This window comes from Fukomys damarensis, unplaced genomic scaffold (assembly GCF_012274545.1).
Source record: "Fukomys damarensis isolate Sample0158 unplaced genomic scaffold, DMR_v1.0_HiC HiC_scaffold_36, whole genome shotgun sequence".
Lineage (NCBI taxonomy): Eukaryota > Metazoa > Chordata > Mammalia > Rodentia > Bathyergidae > Fukomys > Fukomys damarensis.
Genome location: NW_022900948.1, coordinates 19,678,948 through 19,694,422, shown reverse-complemented (window position 1 = coordinate 19,694,422; position 15,475 = coordinate 19,678,948). Strand labels below are relative to the sequence as shown.

General features: G+C 39.6%; 1 protein-coding gene across 3 annotated transcripts in view; it reads right to left on the bottom strand.

Annotated features, from left to right (window-relative positions):
- Rnf20 (ring finger protein 20) overlaps positions 1-13,061 on the bottom strand; it is a 33,035-nt gene extending 19,974 nt beyond the window's left edge. For all 3 annotated transcript variants that reach the window (XM_010614335.3, XM_033759134.1, XM_033759133.1), the window contains exons 1-10: positions 12,909-13,061; positions 11,812-11,966; positions 6,273-6,440; positions 6,023-6,170; positions 5,695-5,877; positions 5,081-5,199; positions 3,473-3,619; positions 3,223-3,300; positions 2,909-3,028; positions 559-738 (exon numbers count right to left, since the gene is read on the bottom strand). In XM_010614335.3, coding sequence (XP_010612637.1) covers positions 559-738; positions 2,909-3,028; positions 3,223-3,300; positions 3,473-3,619; positions 5,081-5,199; positions 5,695-5,877; positions 6,023-6,170; positions 6,273-6,440; positions 11,812-11,940 — 1,272 coding nt within the window. In that variant the 5' untranslated portion in view covers positions 11,941-11,966; positions 12,909-13,061. The remainder of the gene's footprint in view (positions 1-558; positions 739-2,908; positions 3,029-3,222; positions 3,301-3,472; positions 3,620-5,080; positions 5,200-5,694; positions 5,878-6,022; positions 6,171-6,272; positions 6,441-11,811; positions 11,967-12,908) is intronic.
- Positions 13,062-15,475: the final 2,414 nt, after the last annotated feature.

The window sequence follows — 15,475 nt, the reverse complement described above, 5'->3', positions numbered from 1 at the left end:
TCTATGGAAGAAACACAAAACATGATAAAAATTTCTGCCTTTAAAAAAAATTATCTACAGGTGCCACTTTCCACTATATCAGCCTGTAAGGACTGGTGCAGCTTCTTCACCCACCAATCTCCCCATACACACAAGCTCCAGCCATATTAATCTACTTGTCAGGCTCCCTCACATTTTCATACACACTGGTCCCATTGCTGGGAATGCACTTCCCCCACCTTTAAATATCAGGAAACTTGGATTTATCTTTAAAATTCACATTTTACTTTCTCAAGAGAATCAGGAAGGCTCCACAAATCAGATCCTCTCTCTTCCATCACTGTAGGGTCTGCATATGCTGCTATGGTAATGCACTGCACCCTAATAGATACTATTCTCCTTTGGTCAGGAATGTTATCTCATCTCTGTATGCTCTTCACCTAGCAGAGTGAAACCTACAGCTACTCTCTATATATGTTTGCTGAATAAATGAGAGATTAGCTGCACATGAGAGAGTAAACCTGGAAAGTTTATCGAGGCAGGAAAACTTAAAAATGGAACATGAAGTAAAGCCATTACCTCAATGAGCTCAACTTGGCGCTGGTGGGTTCCCCTGGTGCCATGCAGCAGGGTTCGCGCCTCATCCAAGTGTGCTTTCAGCTGCAGACTCTCATTGTACAGCACTGAGAACTGTGACTGCATGCAGCGATACTCCGGGGTTTCCTTAACCACTTCCTCCACTGCACTCCGAAGTTCCACCTTAAGGGGGCCCAAAGAAAAGGCAAGTCAGGCACTAGGGGAAAGAGCCCCTACCCGAGCCCTATGAAATTTGCCAGGATCTAACACACTGACTTTTCCATATTACCAGCCTCAGAGAAAATACTTCTGACATGGTAACAAAAATAGTTTTGCTGGGCCGGGGATTTAGCTCAGTGTTTTGGTGGCCTGCCTTGCAAGCACAAAGACCCGAGTTCAATCCCCGGTACCAAAAAAAAACAAAAACAAAAAAAATAGTTTTGCTTCTCTAAGCAACTGCTTGTTTTACTCAAACACTTTAAATTAAATTACTTAGGTTGCTCGTGCTCTTTTAGTTCAAACATCTTATTCACCTGGAAAAAAATTAAACTATAAAAGTTAATAATGTTTGAAAGACATGAGGAAGACTGCTAAAATCTTTCTTCCCTTTTAATCCTAATGGGCACAGTTTTGAAAACCAGCAGGATTGCTTGTCATATTTCTTCTTTCACTGCAGAAAGAAGCTGCAGAGCCACATCTACGGCCCACCTTTGGCAAACAGTGACACGGATATGGCCTGTCCTCCCACAGTATAAACATGTTTATATCGTGCATCATATAAACAAAGACTTGTTTCTAATATCTATTTGAATTCTCACCCTAGTTCATTTTTCTCAGCAACTCCTACATCAGAGCACCTTGATTTTTTTTCTATAATTTTTTTATAGGCTCATATAAATCCTTTACAGAACAAGGCAGGGAACAGATAATAAGCAAATAGGTAAATAAATAAACACACAGTATTATCAATAACATTTATACTTTTCTTTTCTTTTTTTTTGGTACCGGGGATCAAACTTGGGTCCTTGAGCTTACAAGGCAGGTGGCGGAACCACTGAGCTAAATCCCTGGCCCTACTTTTCTTATCTTCCTCCAACTTTATTAAAGTATCATCAACAAAAATTATACACAGGGTGTACAAAGGATATTTTGACATATGTATCCACTGTGAAATGATTACCATAAACAAGCCACTGCTGTGTGGTGAGAACATTCAAGATCTACTGTCCTACCATATTTCAAGTATGTAATACAGAAGAATCAACTATAGTCCCTCTGCTGTACATTAGGTCTCCATTCACCCTGGGCAAGTGAAATTCTGTACCCTTTGACTAGCATCTCCCCATCATCTATCTAGCCCTTAGTGTTCAGCAACCCCCATTCTATCCTCCACTTCTATGAATGACACTTTTTTAGATTCTATACCTAATTGAGATCATGCAGTATTCACTTTTCTTTGGCTCATCTTACTTACTAATAATGTTCTCCAGGTTCATCCATGTTGTCACCAATGACAGGTTTTCCTTTTTAGGGCTGAATAATACTCCATTGTATACTTATATCACATATTCTTTATTCAGTGTACAACTCTCATATTTGAATATTCATAAGTATTTTGTTTTTGATGCTATTGTAAAATAATATTTCAATTTCTGTCTCATAGTTTATTGTTAGTACATAGAAACAACTGATTTTTGCATGCTGATTCTGCATTCTGCAAGTTTACTGAATTCATTTATAATGCTTACAAGTTTTTTGGAGGACTGAGGGTTTCTTATGTATAAAGACTTTTTTAGGGGCGGAGGGTACTGGGGATTGAACTCAGGCCCTTGCACTTGCAAGGCAGTCGCCAGAACCAATGAGTTAAATCCCCAGCCCGTAACCCAAAACCCAAAACATTCTTTTTTTTTTGGCACCGGGGATCGAACTCAGGTCTTTCTTATGTATAAATCCATGTCATCTGCAAACAGAGACAACTTTATTTTCTCCTTTCCAATTTGGGGACATTTTATTTTCTTATTCTTGCCTACTCTTCTTAGAACTTCCAGTACGATACTGAGCAGAGGTGGCAAGAGTGGTCATCTGTGTCTTTTTTCTAATCTTAGAGGAAAACATTCCATTTTTCATCACTAAGTATGATGTAACTGTGGGTTTGTCATAGATATCCTTTGTTGTTCAGGTGCATTTCTTCTATACCTAATTCACTGAGTTTTTACCACGAAAGGATATTGAATTGTGTCTACTTTTTTTGTTCTCCCTCATAAATGATGCAGCCTCACAAGTGTACATGCCTATATATGAACTGATCAGCAAAAAGTCTGGTTTTACTGTACTGTACAAATGTGTCTCCTACCTTCAACTTTTCATTCTGGGTAGTAACCTCCTCAAAGTCTTGCCGAAGTTTCTCCAGTTCACAGTGTCGGTTCTGAGCCAACTCTTTGTTCTCCTCAAGCTCTGCATTCATTTCCTCAAACTGGAAAGAAACAGAAAAACAGCAAATGAGAATAAAGACAAAGAAGTGTTAAATCATTCACACTTCCAAGCTTCCCAGATTCACTGACTATTCCTCTAGCAAACCTCACTTTGCTACTTGTAAACCTACCCAAGTTCCAGGTACAGGACCAGACACCAGGTCAAACACTGTCCTACACGGATCACTGACTTTACCTTCCGGGCATTGATAGTGATTGTGCCACCATAGAGACTGCTCCCTGCACCATACACCTTGTAACCTTTTGAATTCACCTGTGGCAGAGAAAAAAGATTCTTTAGTGATAGACCTGAAGTTCTTAGTTTGACAAGTCAATATACTTTACAAGGATCAGTTTTTTCCTCCAAGAAAACACTCTCCAAGTTGATTCTGACAAAATTCCTTAAAATGACTCTCGTCTCCAAGCTACAATAAAACAGCACTGACCCGCTCTAGAACTTCTGCTAAGTGTCGGTTGAGTCGCTGTTCCCTTTTGCGAATTTTGTCAATATCCCACTGCAGATCATCAATCATGGATTCCAGGACAGACACTCGTGACTCAGCTGTCTCCACCTTACTCTGTAACTTGGAGAACTACATTCCAAAGACAGGCATTCAGAAAAACATATTTTAAAAGAATGAGTTAAAGAAGGTATGCCTTACATCACTAGCTTAAGTTCCCATAATTCCTTGACAATCCTCCTATCAAAAAGTGGAATGTCAGTTTTCTCCTCTTGAATCTGGGTGAATTTTAATAACCCAACAAAAATACGTGACATGACGTCGAATTTAGATCAGAAAGGCAATGTAGGGTCTGCCCGGTGTTCTTACTCACTGGAAGATATCAGCTACCACATAAGAATGCAACCACCTTAAACCTGCCATGCAGAAGCTACAGGTATTCTGACAGGCAACTCAGGTGAGCTCCCAGCAGACAGGCAAGCACCAATGGGCAGCTATGAGAACCATCTTGCACATCAACCCAGATGAGCAAAACAATGTGTGCCCCCAACTTAGTAATGCCAAGATTTGGGAAAGGGTGATAAAATGAAGACCTTGTCATCTTGGTAGTAGCTACTTTATTTCTTAAAATATTACAGGTTATTTCATTTTCCTACCATACTCCACTTTAAATGTCACTCCACTCTAACCCCTTTGGAGGCCCCTGAGAATCAATATGTATTTATACACTCCTAGATGATTCTCATGCAACCAGCCTGGCATGGATCCTAACAATGCAGTTGATGAAATAAGGGCATATGAAGATTGTGGCTTTGAAATGTAACAGATCTATACTCAAAACATAGATCAGTTGCCTTCTAGCTATTTGCCCTCAAACCAGTTACTAACTTTTTGAATTTGTTTCCTTAGAAGTAAAATGAGAACTAGTTTACCATTAAATATTTACACAATGCTGAAATTCTAGGTACTAGGTACATAGTACCTTAAATTACTAGTTAGCTTGAGAAGTCAGTGTCTAAACCAAGGTAGGTTGCATTTCAGTACAGTACAGCCAAAACGATAATCATGAATATCACATGAGTCTTAAAAGACCTCTTAGCACTTTAAGTACTTTGTAAATAAAAGCCCAGATCTTGGTATGGTTTGGTCTTGGCACTATTTATGTCCAAGTCTAGAAAACTTGTAATCCTCGAGTCCCTAAGACATCATCAATGGAGAGTTTCCTATATCCAATTTTCTGCTGAATTTTAATCAAATCTTTCTTTCGTAACACTGTTCCTGTATGTTGGGTTTGGAGTAATTCATTATCTGAGATTTTGAAAAATCCCACAGGAACGTCTTCCTAAAGATGAGGATCTTTAACTTTTTAAGCAGAGACATAGTCAAGGAGAAATATTCAATTATTTTCTTCTTCCTTTAACCGTTCCTCAGATTTTGATTTCTCAGAGCTGGTTGCTTTAGCCTCCACTGCATGCTCTTCAATGTAAAAACAGGTCTTCTGGAGTAAGAGGACATTTAAAGCACTCAGAATCCTCCGTGTTAACATCTGCCAAACCCACTAGAAACAGCCACCTCTCCTTTCTGGTCAAATACCTCTTGAGACATGGTATGATGCTTCTCCTGAAGTAAGTCTGTCAATTCCTGTAGCCTCATATTCTCTTGTATGAGGAAGGAATTCAGCTCTTGCACTGCTTCCTCCACTATCAGATTATCTGAGGAAGAACTATACTTTAGTTTAGAAAAAAAAAAGGTCCGGGGATATAGCTCAGTGTTAAGGTCCTGGGTGCAATAGCACTAAAGTGGGGGCGGCATACCAGAAACTGATTCTTTGAGGTAAAAAAATTAATTCCGCTTTTATAAAAGTATCTAATTAACAGCATCATAATAGGTTGATAAAATTGTTTCCATGACTTCCTGAAGGACTGTCATATAGCTCAAATGAGAAACATTCTTAAAATACGAATATGCCACTGTAAAACCGTTACCAGTAAAAAAGATTAGGATCCCAAGGAATTTAATTTAAAGTAAACAGGTTAAGTTTGCAAACTACAAGTTAGCATGAGTTTTTTTCTTTTCTTTTCGTGCTGGGGATAAGGTCTCACAAAGGCTAGGCATATGCTCTGCCACTGAGCTATATACTTCTAGCCCCACAAAAATTTGTTCTTATTGTTCCCTCACTGGTTCTGGTCTCCAGGATCTTGCCTAACCTCCACTGTTCAGTTTCCGGGATAAAAGCTCCACTTTTTCTTGCAGTTTATCATAAACGGTTACAATTTGGGACACAGCTCGACGGGAGGATTCAACACGCTCCTGCAGCTGGGATTCCATCTCTTCACTGGAACTGCTGGCCAAAGTAGCAAGGAAAGAGAAAGCTGGCTCTTGCCCCTCCCCTGAGAACACAAGAGGAAAAAAAAAAAGTGCCTCAAAATTATAAAACTGGAAATATCAAAATTCTTTCTTTTCCCTTAAATGTGTAGCCTCACAACAAAGCTCAATTTTGAAATAACAGACAGTGATAGAAAACACCATGCTCACCTCTCTCTCGGTCATCTTTGCGTTCTTGATTGCTATCCGAGTCGGGTTCTGGTTCCGGCACAACAAGGGCTTTCCTTTCTGTGAGCAGATCTCCCAAACCCTGCTCCAGATCATAACGTTTAAGGATGATACGGATGTTTTCATCAAACTGGAGAAACATACAAACAATTAAGAAAGCAAAAAGGACATGAAGAAGGTACTAAGAAATAAATTGCTCACACAAATCTGAGCAAATAAGCAAAGAGGATACCTGACTCCAGTACCGGTTGACAATCAACAGGGAGGCATCATCAGTGGCCTGTCGCCGTTCCAACTTTTCAATGTGCTCACGAAGCTCATCCTCAATGGCCTGCCGCTGATCTAGCATTTCTGCAAGCTTGCGGTTTTTGGTTTGCAGTGTTCGGATGTCTAATTCCTCCTGCCCCAGGAAACCAGTACTGTTAGTCTCCACAAAGAGAGTCACATTAAGTTATGTTATGAGAGAAGAGCTATTCATTTAAAAAAATAATTACAATAAAAAGAGCAAAAGCGATAAAGACACAGGTGACGCTAATATATAAGGAAATAAACAACACCCAAGAATACTGATCTCAATCTCACCCATCTCACTGTTCCATCCACATGTTTCTCTACAAAATAATGCTACATTGTGATTCCACAATCTAAATAGATCATCCTCTACTTCAACTGCCATTGTATTCTATTTCTTCCACACAACAGTCTGGGTTTTCCTGTATTCAAGTCCCTATCAATACATATCTGGTGATTTCAACATACATGTGGAAAAACCATCTAATCCTCTGGCATCAAGGCTGTCAGTATTTTGAACTCCTTAAATCCAGATATCCCCTCCACTGTATTTCAGCCTTGCATTTCAAAAGCCGTATCATACGCTTTGCTACATTTAAACTCTTAAATTCCAACTTCCCATTCCCTTGCCAGGTATCACGTGTCCTTATGCCATTCTACCAGTCCTTTCACCTCACTTATGTCTCCAGAATTTTGAATTCTCTTTTCTTCATCTCAATTCTGTTCTATTTCTACCAAATTCCATATCCTGATTATAACTTGAAGTACATTCCTTCAAACACCTGTCTACTAATCTCAACTCTGCCTTTTATTCTACCCGTGTGAATGGTCTGGACAGTCTGTTTGCCCAAACATCTGACTATTCCTTCCTATACCCAACATGATGAGACTTCAAATTACACCATCGAAACTGATGACTTCATAAAACGAATTCCTAACCTGACCACATCTTATAATATTTGTCCAGAAATATTTTTTAACAAGTGAATGTTCTTTCTCTCCAAAGGAATATCAAACTACTGAGCTCAGTCACTCTCACATCACACTACATAGCTTTGCTTCCTATCGTAACAACAAAATAAAGTCATCAGATGGGAAACAACCCAATTCTCCACCTCTCTGATCCATTCACACAGCTCACCGAAGTATGTACACACATTCTGAAAAATCTCAACTTGTGCTCAGGATCCCTTCTCTTCTGTTTCTGCAAAACCCTCACTGCATCAGTAATTTCATACTCTCTTAATACCTTTAACCTCTCTCTAGCTCCTTCCCTAGAACAAACTGGAAATGGGCCCAAGGGTGGAATAGCCCAAGCAAAGAAACATCTTATGGTTTACTGGGAATTAATACATTTTAATGCTGGGATTGTTTAACAGAACACTGATTTCTTGTTCTACTTTTCTTCTCCCATTTCGGTTAAGACATCCTTGATACATCAATGTAGTCAACAGTTTTCCTATTGTACCAGCTTATTCATATTATTAATAAACTAGCCTCTTCTCTGAACATTATCTTTTCCTTCTTGCTCTAACTAAAACTTAGATGAGAACACTATTTTCCCATAGGCTTCTCTAGTGACAGCAGTTTTTCCCCCACACCTTGAAGCCTAGAGGCAGATTGTATCTTCCCTACTCTCCATTTCCACTTCCAAGCTATTATCCCACCTGTCACCCTAAAACCTACCTTTTATAGCTTATGCCATTAGTCTTTGCCTGCCATCCTGTTTGCTGAACTTTTTGTAAAGTTTATTCATTCCTCAAAGATTTAACTTATCACCACCTGCTAAAATACTATAATAATTCTTAATGATTTCAGTCCCCATATAGATGGTCTTCTGTACCTTGAAGTACTGACCTCCTCTCCACCCATTATCTTGTCTTCTTACCTGTCACCAGCTCCCAGTTATTCTCACTCTAAGTCTTAGCTACACCTGCAAATTCTCTATAAACTCATTCTCTATCACTACCACTTATTTTTCCAGCTTTCTCTGTTTTCTGCTTCAGCCACTCTTCAGTCTCTTCAGAACCTCCAATCCTTTAGTCCTCTACCTTTCACTCCTCTCATTTCCTCATCTCCTTTCTTAGCAAATAAATTCTATGATCACTCATTATAATCACCTCCTTTTGAATACCTTCTCCTCTTTCCCTGCTTCTTCATGGTACTTCTTTGGTAAATACCTCAACTCTAGTGACAGCCAACTCTACCTACTCCAAGATCAATGCAGCTCAATGTGAACAGAAAAAGTAACTATCAGACTAATTGATTTAACTTTAAATTCATGCTCACAAATTCAAATGGTTTCCCAGTGCTACACAGTAATCTTACTATCTCTCAAGTCCATTCTTTCAAGATGACGACATCACATCCTGTCTCTTCAAATCTCCAAAAGTTCTTCCCCTATCTTCACTCTTAGATGAGTTGTACTTTTGATTTCACTGAAACAAAAGGAGCTATTAAAAGAGAATGCCCAAACCTACCTCCCACAATCATAGCTACCAACCTACTTACATCTAAACCAACACCCAGACTTCCTTCTTACTGCCATGGATAAACTGCCCCTGCTACTGGTTAGGGCCAGTTCTTCCAGTTGTGCACTACATTACATCACCTCGCAGCTACTCCAGGTCATCACATCAGTAACTGGCTCCTCGTTTTGCTATATCATCAATGTCATCCTTTCTACCAAATCAGTTCAATCAACTGCTGCTCTATCTGCAAATTTAAAAGCAAACAGAAATGAATAAAATAAAACCTTCCCTTGATTCCACATTTCTCTGTTTACTGCCCAATTTTCTTTGTTCTACTTTAATACAATAGTCCTCCAAAGCACTGTCTCTATGTTCTTTTCTAATTCTTCTCCTCTCATATTATCTTAAACTCACTGCAATTAGACTTCCATACCCACCACTACCAACACAGGTCTTGCTGAGTATCCAACAAAGTGTCTATTGCTAAATATATCTCAGTCCTCTCCTTACTCAACCCATCAGCAGCACCTGATCAACGCCTCTGGGATCCCACTCTTGTTCTCCTACCTCATTGTTCCCCCCACCTTTTTGCCTCTAGTTTCTTTTCATCTTCTTGATGATGTGAATATGTTGTGGTATCTCAAGACTCAATCGTCAGACTTCTTCTTTATGCTTATTGCTTAAGGGAAACTTTAAATACCATTTATTTGCTTGGGTTTTTTTGGTACCGGGGATGGAGCTCAGGCCCTTGTACTTGCGAGGCAGGCAGAAGAACCACTGAGCCAAATCCCTAGCCCTAATACCATTTATTATTAAATACTCATTATACTATATAATAGTGTAATACAATACTACTGTATAATAAGTATGAAATTACTTATTATAACTCATTAATTTAAATACCATTTACAAAATGATGACTTCCAAATGTTCAGCTTTAACCCACATCTCTCTCCAGAGTCCACGTTACAAGTACCTAACTACTGAGGGATCTAATAAACCTCTTAGTGTTCAAAACAAAACCAAACTCATGATTCACGCTCTATGCCTCCCCAAAATCTGTCCCTCTCATACCCCTCCCTAGTTCAATAAGAGAAAAACTCAATTACTTCCAAAATCCCAGGGTGACCCTCCCTCTTATTTCTCATATGCTTCATCCAATCCATTGGTAATCTTGTCTCCACAGTGGTCCATACCACCAGGTTACCTCCCTCATTAGAACGACTGTAAAGTCCTCCCACAGCCAATACTTTGCACCATGTTGGGCCAGCCCCATGAGATTTCAGCACAGCTGTGACAGACAGCTCCATTCATACTGCCACTGTTCCCACTTCAAGCATACTTTGGAGTCCCTGCAGGTTCACTGTAGCAACTCTGAAATTGCCTTCAAGAGCAACCTTCAGCCAACCGGGTCACGAAATATGCCGTGTGTGTGTGTGTGTGTGTGTGTGTGTGTGTGTGTGTGTGTATTCAATGATACATGCCTCATATCCCCATCTTTGGAGAAGTAGAGCTGAAGTAGCAAAAGGGTACAAAGAAAGGAGCAAGGGAACAATTCTGCTAAATGGACCCTTACTGTAATCCTTGTTCCTCTACAGTCTATTCTTCAAACACGAGTCAGAGCATATTACTCTCCTCTATTAAGACCCTCCAATGGCTGCTTACTGCCATTGGATCCACTGCAGAGGAACACTTGTGGATCAAGTCCAAACTGGGATGTGTACTCTGCTTCCCTCAGGGCATGTGTTCGCCTCTATCACTGGCATATGTCACCCTCTACTGTAACAGTTCATTTCCCTGTCAGTGACACGCTACAAGCTGAAGTCTAAAGGCTGTCCTCAGGGTACAGCACAATATCCAGCAAATAACGGATGTTCAACAAATACTGATATTTGAATATCTGAATAAATACCTTTAAATAAATGCCTTTGGGGTATATGATGTAAGACAGTGCTAAGAAAAAGTCACCTCCTGGCAGCAGAACAGAGTACAAGAACCCCAGACAGTCCTAGAAAGGACACTTCACCAACAATTTACTATGAATGCTCCTAGTAGTCAGAATGAAAAAAATTCAACCTTTTTGAACCTTGGCCTCAAAAATCAAGTAATACAATCAAGTAATACAAGTAATCAAATAATACAAAAGAAAAAAACATTAATATCACATCCCCAGGGCTGAGTTCCAAAATACAGAATTTTATTTTATTTATTTATTTATTTATTTATTTTTTTTTTTTTGGTACCAGGGATCAAACTCTGGCCCTCGCACGTGTGAGGCAGGTGGCATAACCACTGAGCCAAATCCCCAGCCCAAAATACAGAATTTTTAACTAGATGAAAACCTGTAAGCTTGATAGTTAAACATGTAACATTACTATGAGTTTTGGTATATATACTCTAATGAAATATATGCTCATGTCATCTCTATAAGAGCAAGGATACTTTTATTCACTATTATCTAATCCAATGACAACTATTAATAGTTCGCTTTTCTGAGTACTTTTTACAGACAGGCATTTTTAGTGCTTAACAAAGACTCTCGTTTTATCATCACAACAATCTAATATCATAGGTAATTTAAGCTCATTTCACAGGCAAAGAAAGGAAAATATAAGGCCACTCAGCTACAAAGTGGTAATACAGCAGAGAATAAACCACAGGCTGTCTAGTTTCAGGCTCTCACTCTTCACTACTCTCAATGATTTTATTACATTCCCTCTTAGAATCTAGCACCAAGTTTGCAGAGAATGAAAAATGAAATGTTTATAGTCCAACTGCTAAATGCTGTGTCAGGCACCAGACTCTCAAAAGAACATAAACACACCTCAAAAATAAAAATCAACTGTCAATACATCTCTCTTCCAGAACTGATCACCACATCATTTCACACACACCACTTATTTTCTTCTTTTCAAATGACTTCCCCTCACTCCAAAAGGATTCCTCAAATTTTTAGTTTGTTTGCAACTCACAAGAAAAGCACGCTTTCATAGAATTATTTTCTCATACCGTTGAAGAAACACCCCCTAGCTTAATTGTTTCCACTGTGGTCCCAGAATCTTCAACAGCTGCTTTCTTCTCGGGAGGCATGGATGTGCCGGCGTCTCCCGCTGCTCTTTTATTTCCAACTCCTGACATCTTGGCTTAAAATGCTAGCTGTTGCCCTGGAGGGGGGAAAAAAAGTCAGACAGTGAGATAACATAACTAAGGACAGCAGAAATATAGAGAACACCTTTGATGTAAAAACTAGTAATTTTCTAATCCTTTATCACAGGCCCACTTATAAACTCCACACCTAACTCCTCTTAGGAAAGAAAACACTAAATTGTCAATCAGGGCCATATTGACATGATTTTAAGTTTCTAAATAAAGATGTTAATAAGACAATAGTAAAAGAAAGAGTGAAGAGATTAGGAATAAATTTCAGGAATCTCCCTTCCTGAAATGCCAAAATAAGAAAAGTATAATTTGATTATGATATAAGTTATTTCTATAGTGTTTTCGAGAATCAGGAGGTGAAAGATCTGGCAAATGTCTACTAACAACGGACAAGACAGTTATCATCTCTGACCTCAGTTTCCTAAACCATGAACAACAGTATAATACTTCTACTTTTGTAAGAAACGGATCATAAAATTACAGAAAGAATTTAGAATAATTACCGGAGGCGTAAACTACGCGCTCAGAAACACCAACTCTCCTGTTAATAGCTGCACTTTTCCTTTATTTCAAATGTTCTCTTCACTATTTCGTGCAGCCCTAGGGAGGTTAGTCCTGGGTGAAAAGCCGAGTTTTTCCTCTGTACTCTATCTGACGTCAGAGTTTCAGAGCTCAAAGAAGGCGGAACGGATGCTAAATCGCTACTTTAGGAAGCAACTCTGCCATCACCGAGACTACAGATTACTCCGCTTCCTCCTCAAATTCCAGCAAGGAGTATGGGAGGCAGCAGAGTCGGACCTCGCCTGCAAGCGAGAAGACAGGTGCAGGGTAAGGGCCGCAATCAGACTACAAAGAGGCCGAGGAACCCGGTCTCTGCTGAGGCTTGGTGCAGGCCTGGGAGATGGAACACCCAGAGCCGGAGGGGGTGGCGATTCCCCAGTTCTTACCTGCCCCTTGGTGTCCTAAACCATCACCTAATCTGGTTCCTTCCAACGCGCGACAGTTATTCACCAAGGACTGCACCAGCCTCCCGCGGCTCACCTCTGACCTGTTGCAAGCTTCCGGGAGGCGAGGTTATGGAGACGAAAAGGGGGAAGAAAAGAGGAAGTTGCTTCAACCTAATCTGGTAGACTGCGCATAGCAGCCGGGCGGAAGTGGCGTAAGGTGAGGGCGCCCAGGAGGCTGAGTAAGCACCGCCTCACTGGCATTTTTGGGCTGGGTAGATCCTGTTTGGTTTAAAGCTTCTAGGAGTACTTGAGCCTCGCTGACGCCCAGCGAAAAGCCTTGGACTTTTGTTGACTTGCTGGCCTGTGTTACTGTGATGTAGTTTTTCCTACTGAGATAAAGTGTCTTGTTTTTGTTGCTTGTTAACGGTTCGTTTGAAACTTGTTCAGGCTGCAATCCGATTGGATGATCGTTCTGTCAATCGTCGGGGAAGCCAAGCAGCCTCAGAGGCCTAAGGAAATTTAGTCACTGAGCCCCTAGGAGCAGAAATGAAGGGCTCTGGGGGAAATCGGAAGGCTCTTACAAATGTCGGATTTTGTAGATTTTCTTAGGAAAAACTCATCTGGGGAATTTTGATTCCTCTAGAGCAGTATCTGGACAAAGACACTTTTTTAAAAGCTCATCCCTCCCACCTAGAGTGTAAAGTGAAAACGATTGGGAACTACTGCTATTGTGTAAACAGAAAGGACCCCTCCTGCTCTTGTGTTTGGGGGGAGACAAAAAAATTGACCAGGAAAAGTAGCCTATGTCAGTTAGAAGTCTCTGATCTCAATACTAGTCTATTTCAATCTAATTAGACATTGATTTTTTTTGTTAATACTTATTTTCATTCCATTACAGTATCTGTTTTAATTATAGGAAGATAATCTAACCTATCAATAAAAAGCTGCATGCCTCCCCAAACTATGAAAAACTACCTAGTGACATCAAATAAGCATTCAGAAATGGATGGAAGATTGCTCTACCTTCAAAAACGAATGAAAACAAAATGTAGGCATTTTAGGAGAAAGGCCCAGTCCATGTTATATTTCTGGTAGTGTGAAGATTTTGGTATTGTATGTCCCTGCACCTACGAAGTCATAAGTTGTTCATAAAGTAAGGTGAACAATGGAAAAAGATTTCTGCTACCTGGTGATACGCTAAATAATACCAGAAATAAAATATGAACTATATATCCCAGCCTGGTAGCTGTATGATATGCCAAGCTCTTGTTCTCTAAAAATTGAAGAATGATGTCTAGGAACAGCAGAGATTAAGAGTAGGAAGATATTTATTGATAGGAAAGTTCCTGAGGTAGTGGGTAGTCAGGGACCCAACTTTATAGAGGAGTTTTATAGAGCAAAACCCACGTGGGTACTTTATGGTCCACAGCCATGATCGTCCTATAAGTTTACAAACACAGGCACTTAGGTAATAGTGGTCCAATTGGGAAACAAGCATGAATGGAAAGAACAAAGATGTCTCCTAGGAAATGGTGGGTCCAGAGGTCTCTGGTCAACCAACAAAGTGGCCGATGTCTATCTAGACTGCATTAGGCCCAGTGTTTGTCCTTTGAGGAAGTAAATATACAAGTACTAGAATCCTTGCCTACCACAGAAAAAATTAATTGCCTCTGAATAGACTTTACACTTTATTTGGCGAAGCAAAAGTTTGAGAAATTCATTTGATGATCCACCTATTGAAAAATACCGGGTCAAGTTGATGCATAAAATTAACCACCAAAGTAGAAACTATGTTCTCCAGCTACTGATGGGATAATATCATTTCTGAAAGCCTCAGCCCTCTATCTACATCTTCCAGAGAAGCTTATCTGTCTTCGAGGTAGACTCGCCCTAGAGAATTTGAAATGGAATAGATGAAAGGTCGAGACCTCTCTCATTGGCTACATTCCATATGTATGCCAATCCACTACTCACACCGTCTTAAGAGAAAAAAATGAATAAATTTAAAAAAATTAAGTCTTCCCCCTCACCCATAAATGGGAGAACAGCATTACCAATGCTAACAGAATAATTAAAGATGTCACTTGTCTCTTAAGTCCCATTGTTTTCTTCAATTTACAATTTAAGTAAAGTAGTGATTTTTTAAGGAGAAAGCCGTCTTTGTGATTTCAAGTGATTTTTACAAGATACTTAATAAATACGTTAAAGAACCCAAGGTATTTGCTTTCAGCCTGTAATCATTAACTACACGATTCTGCCACAAGATGGCAGCAAGCGACATGCTTTCCTTCCTCAGTTCCGCCCCCACCTTTTTTTGGTTGGAGAGTGGGTACTGTTCTTGTCAGTCATACCATAATTCTTAGAAAATTGGAAAGCTCTTTAGAATGTGCATAATAATCTCATAAGGACAAAAATTGAGTCATTTTGGTATTTTATTTATTAATTTTCTATATTGCATGCAAATATTCTGCTGCAATACTGTTCTGTTTCCATGCATTCCAATGTCCCATGAACTCTGGATTGGATTATGTACTAAACATAGTTCTGAGAGTTCCTTATTTATTTTT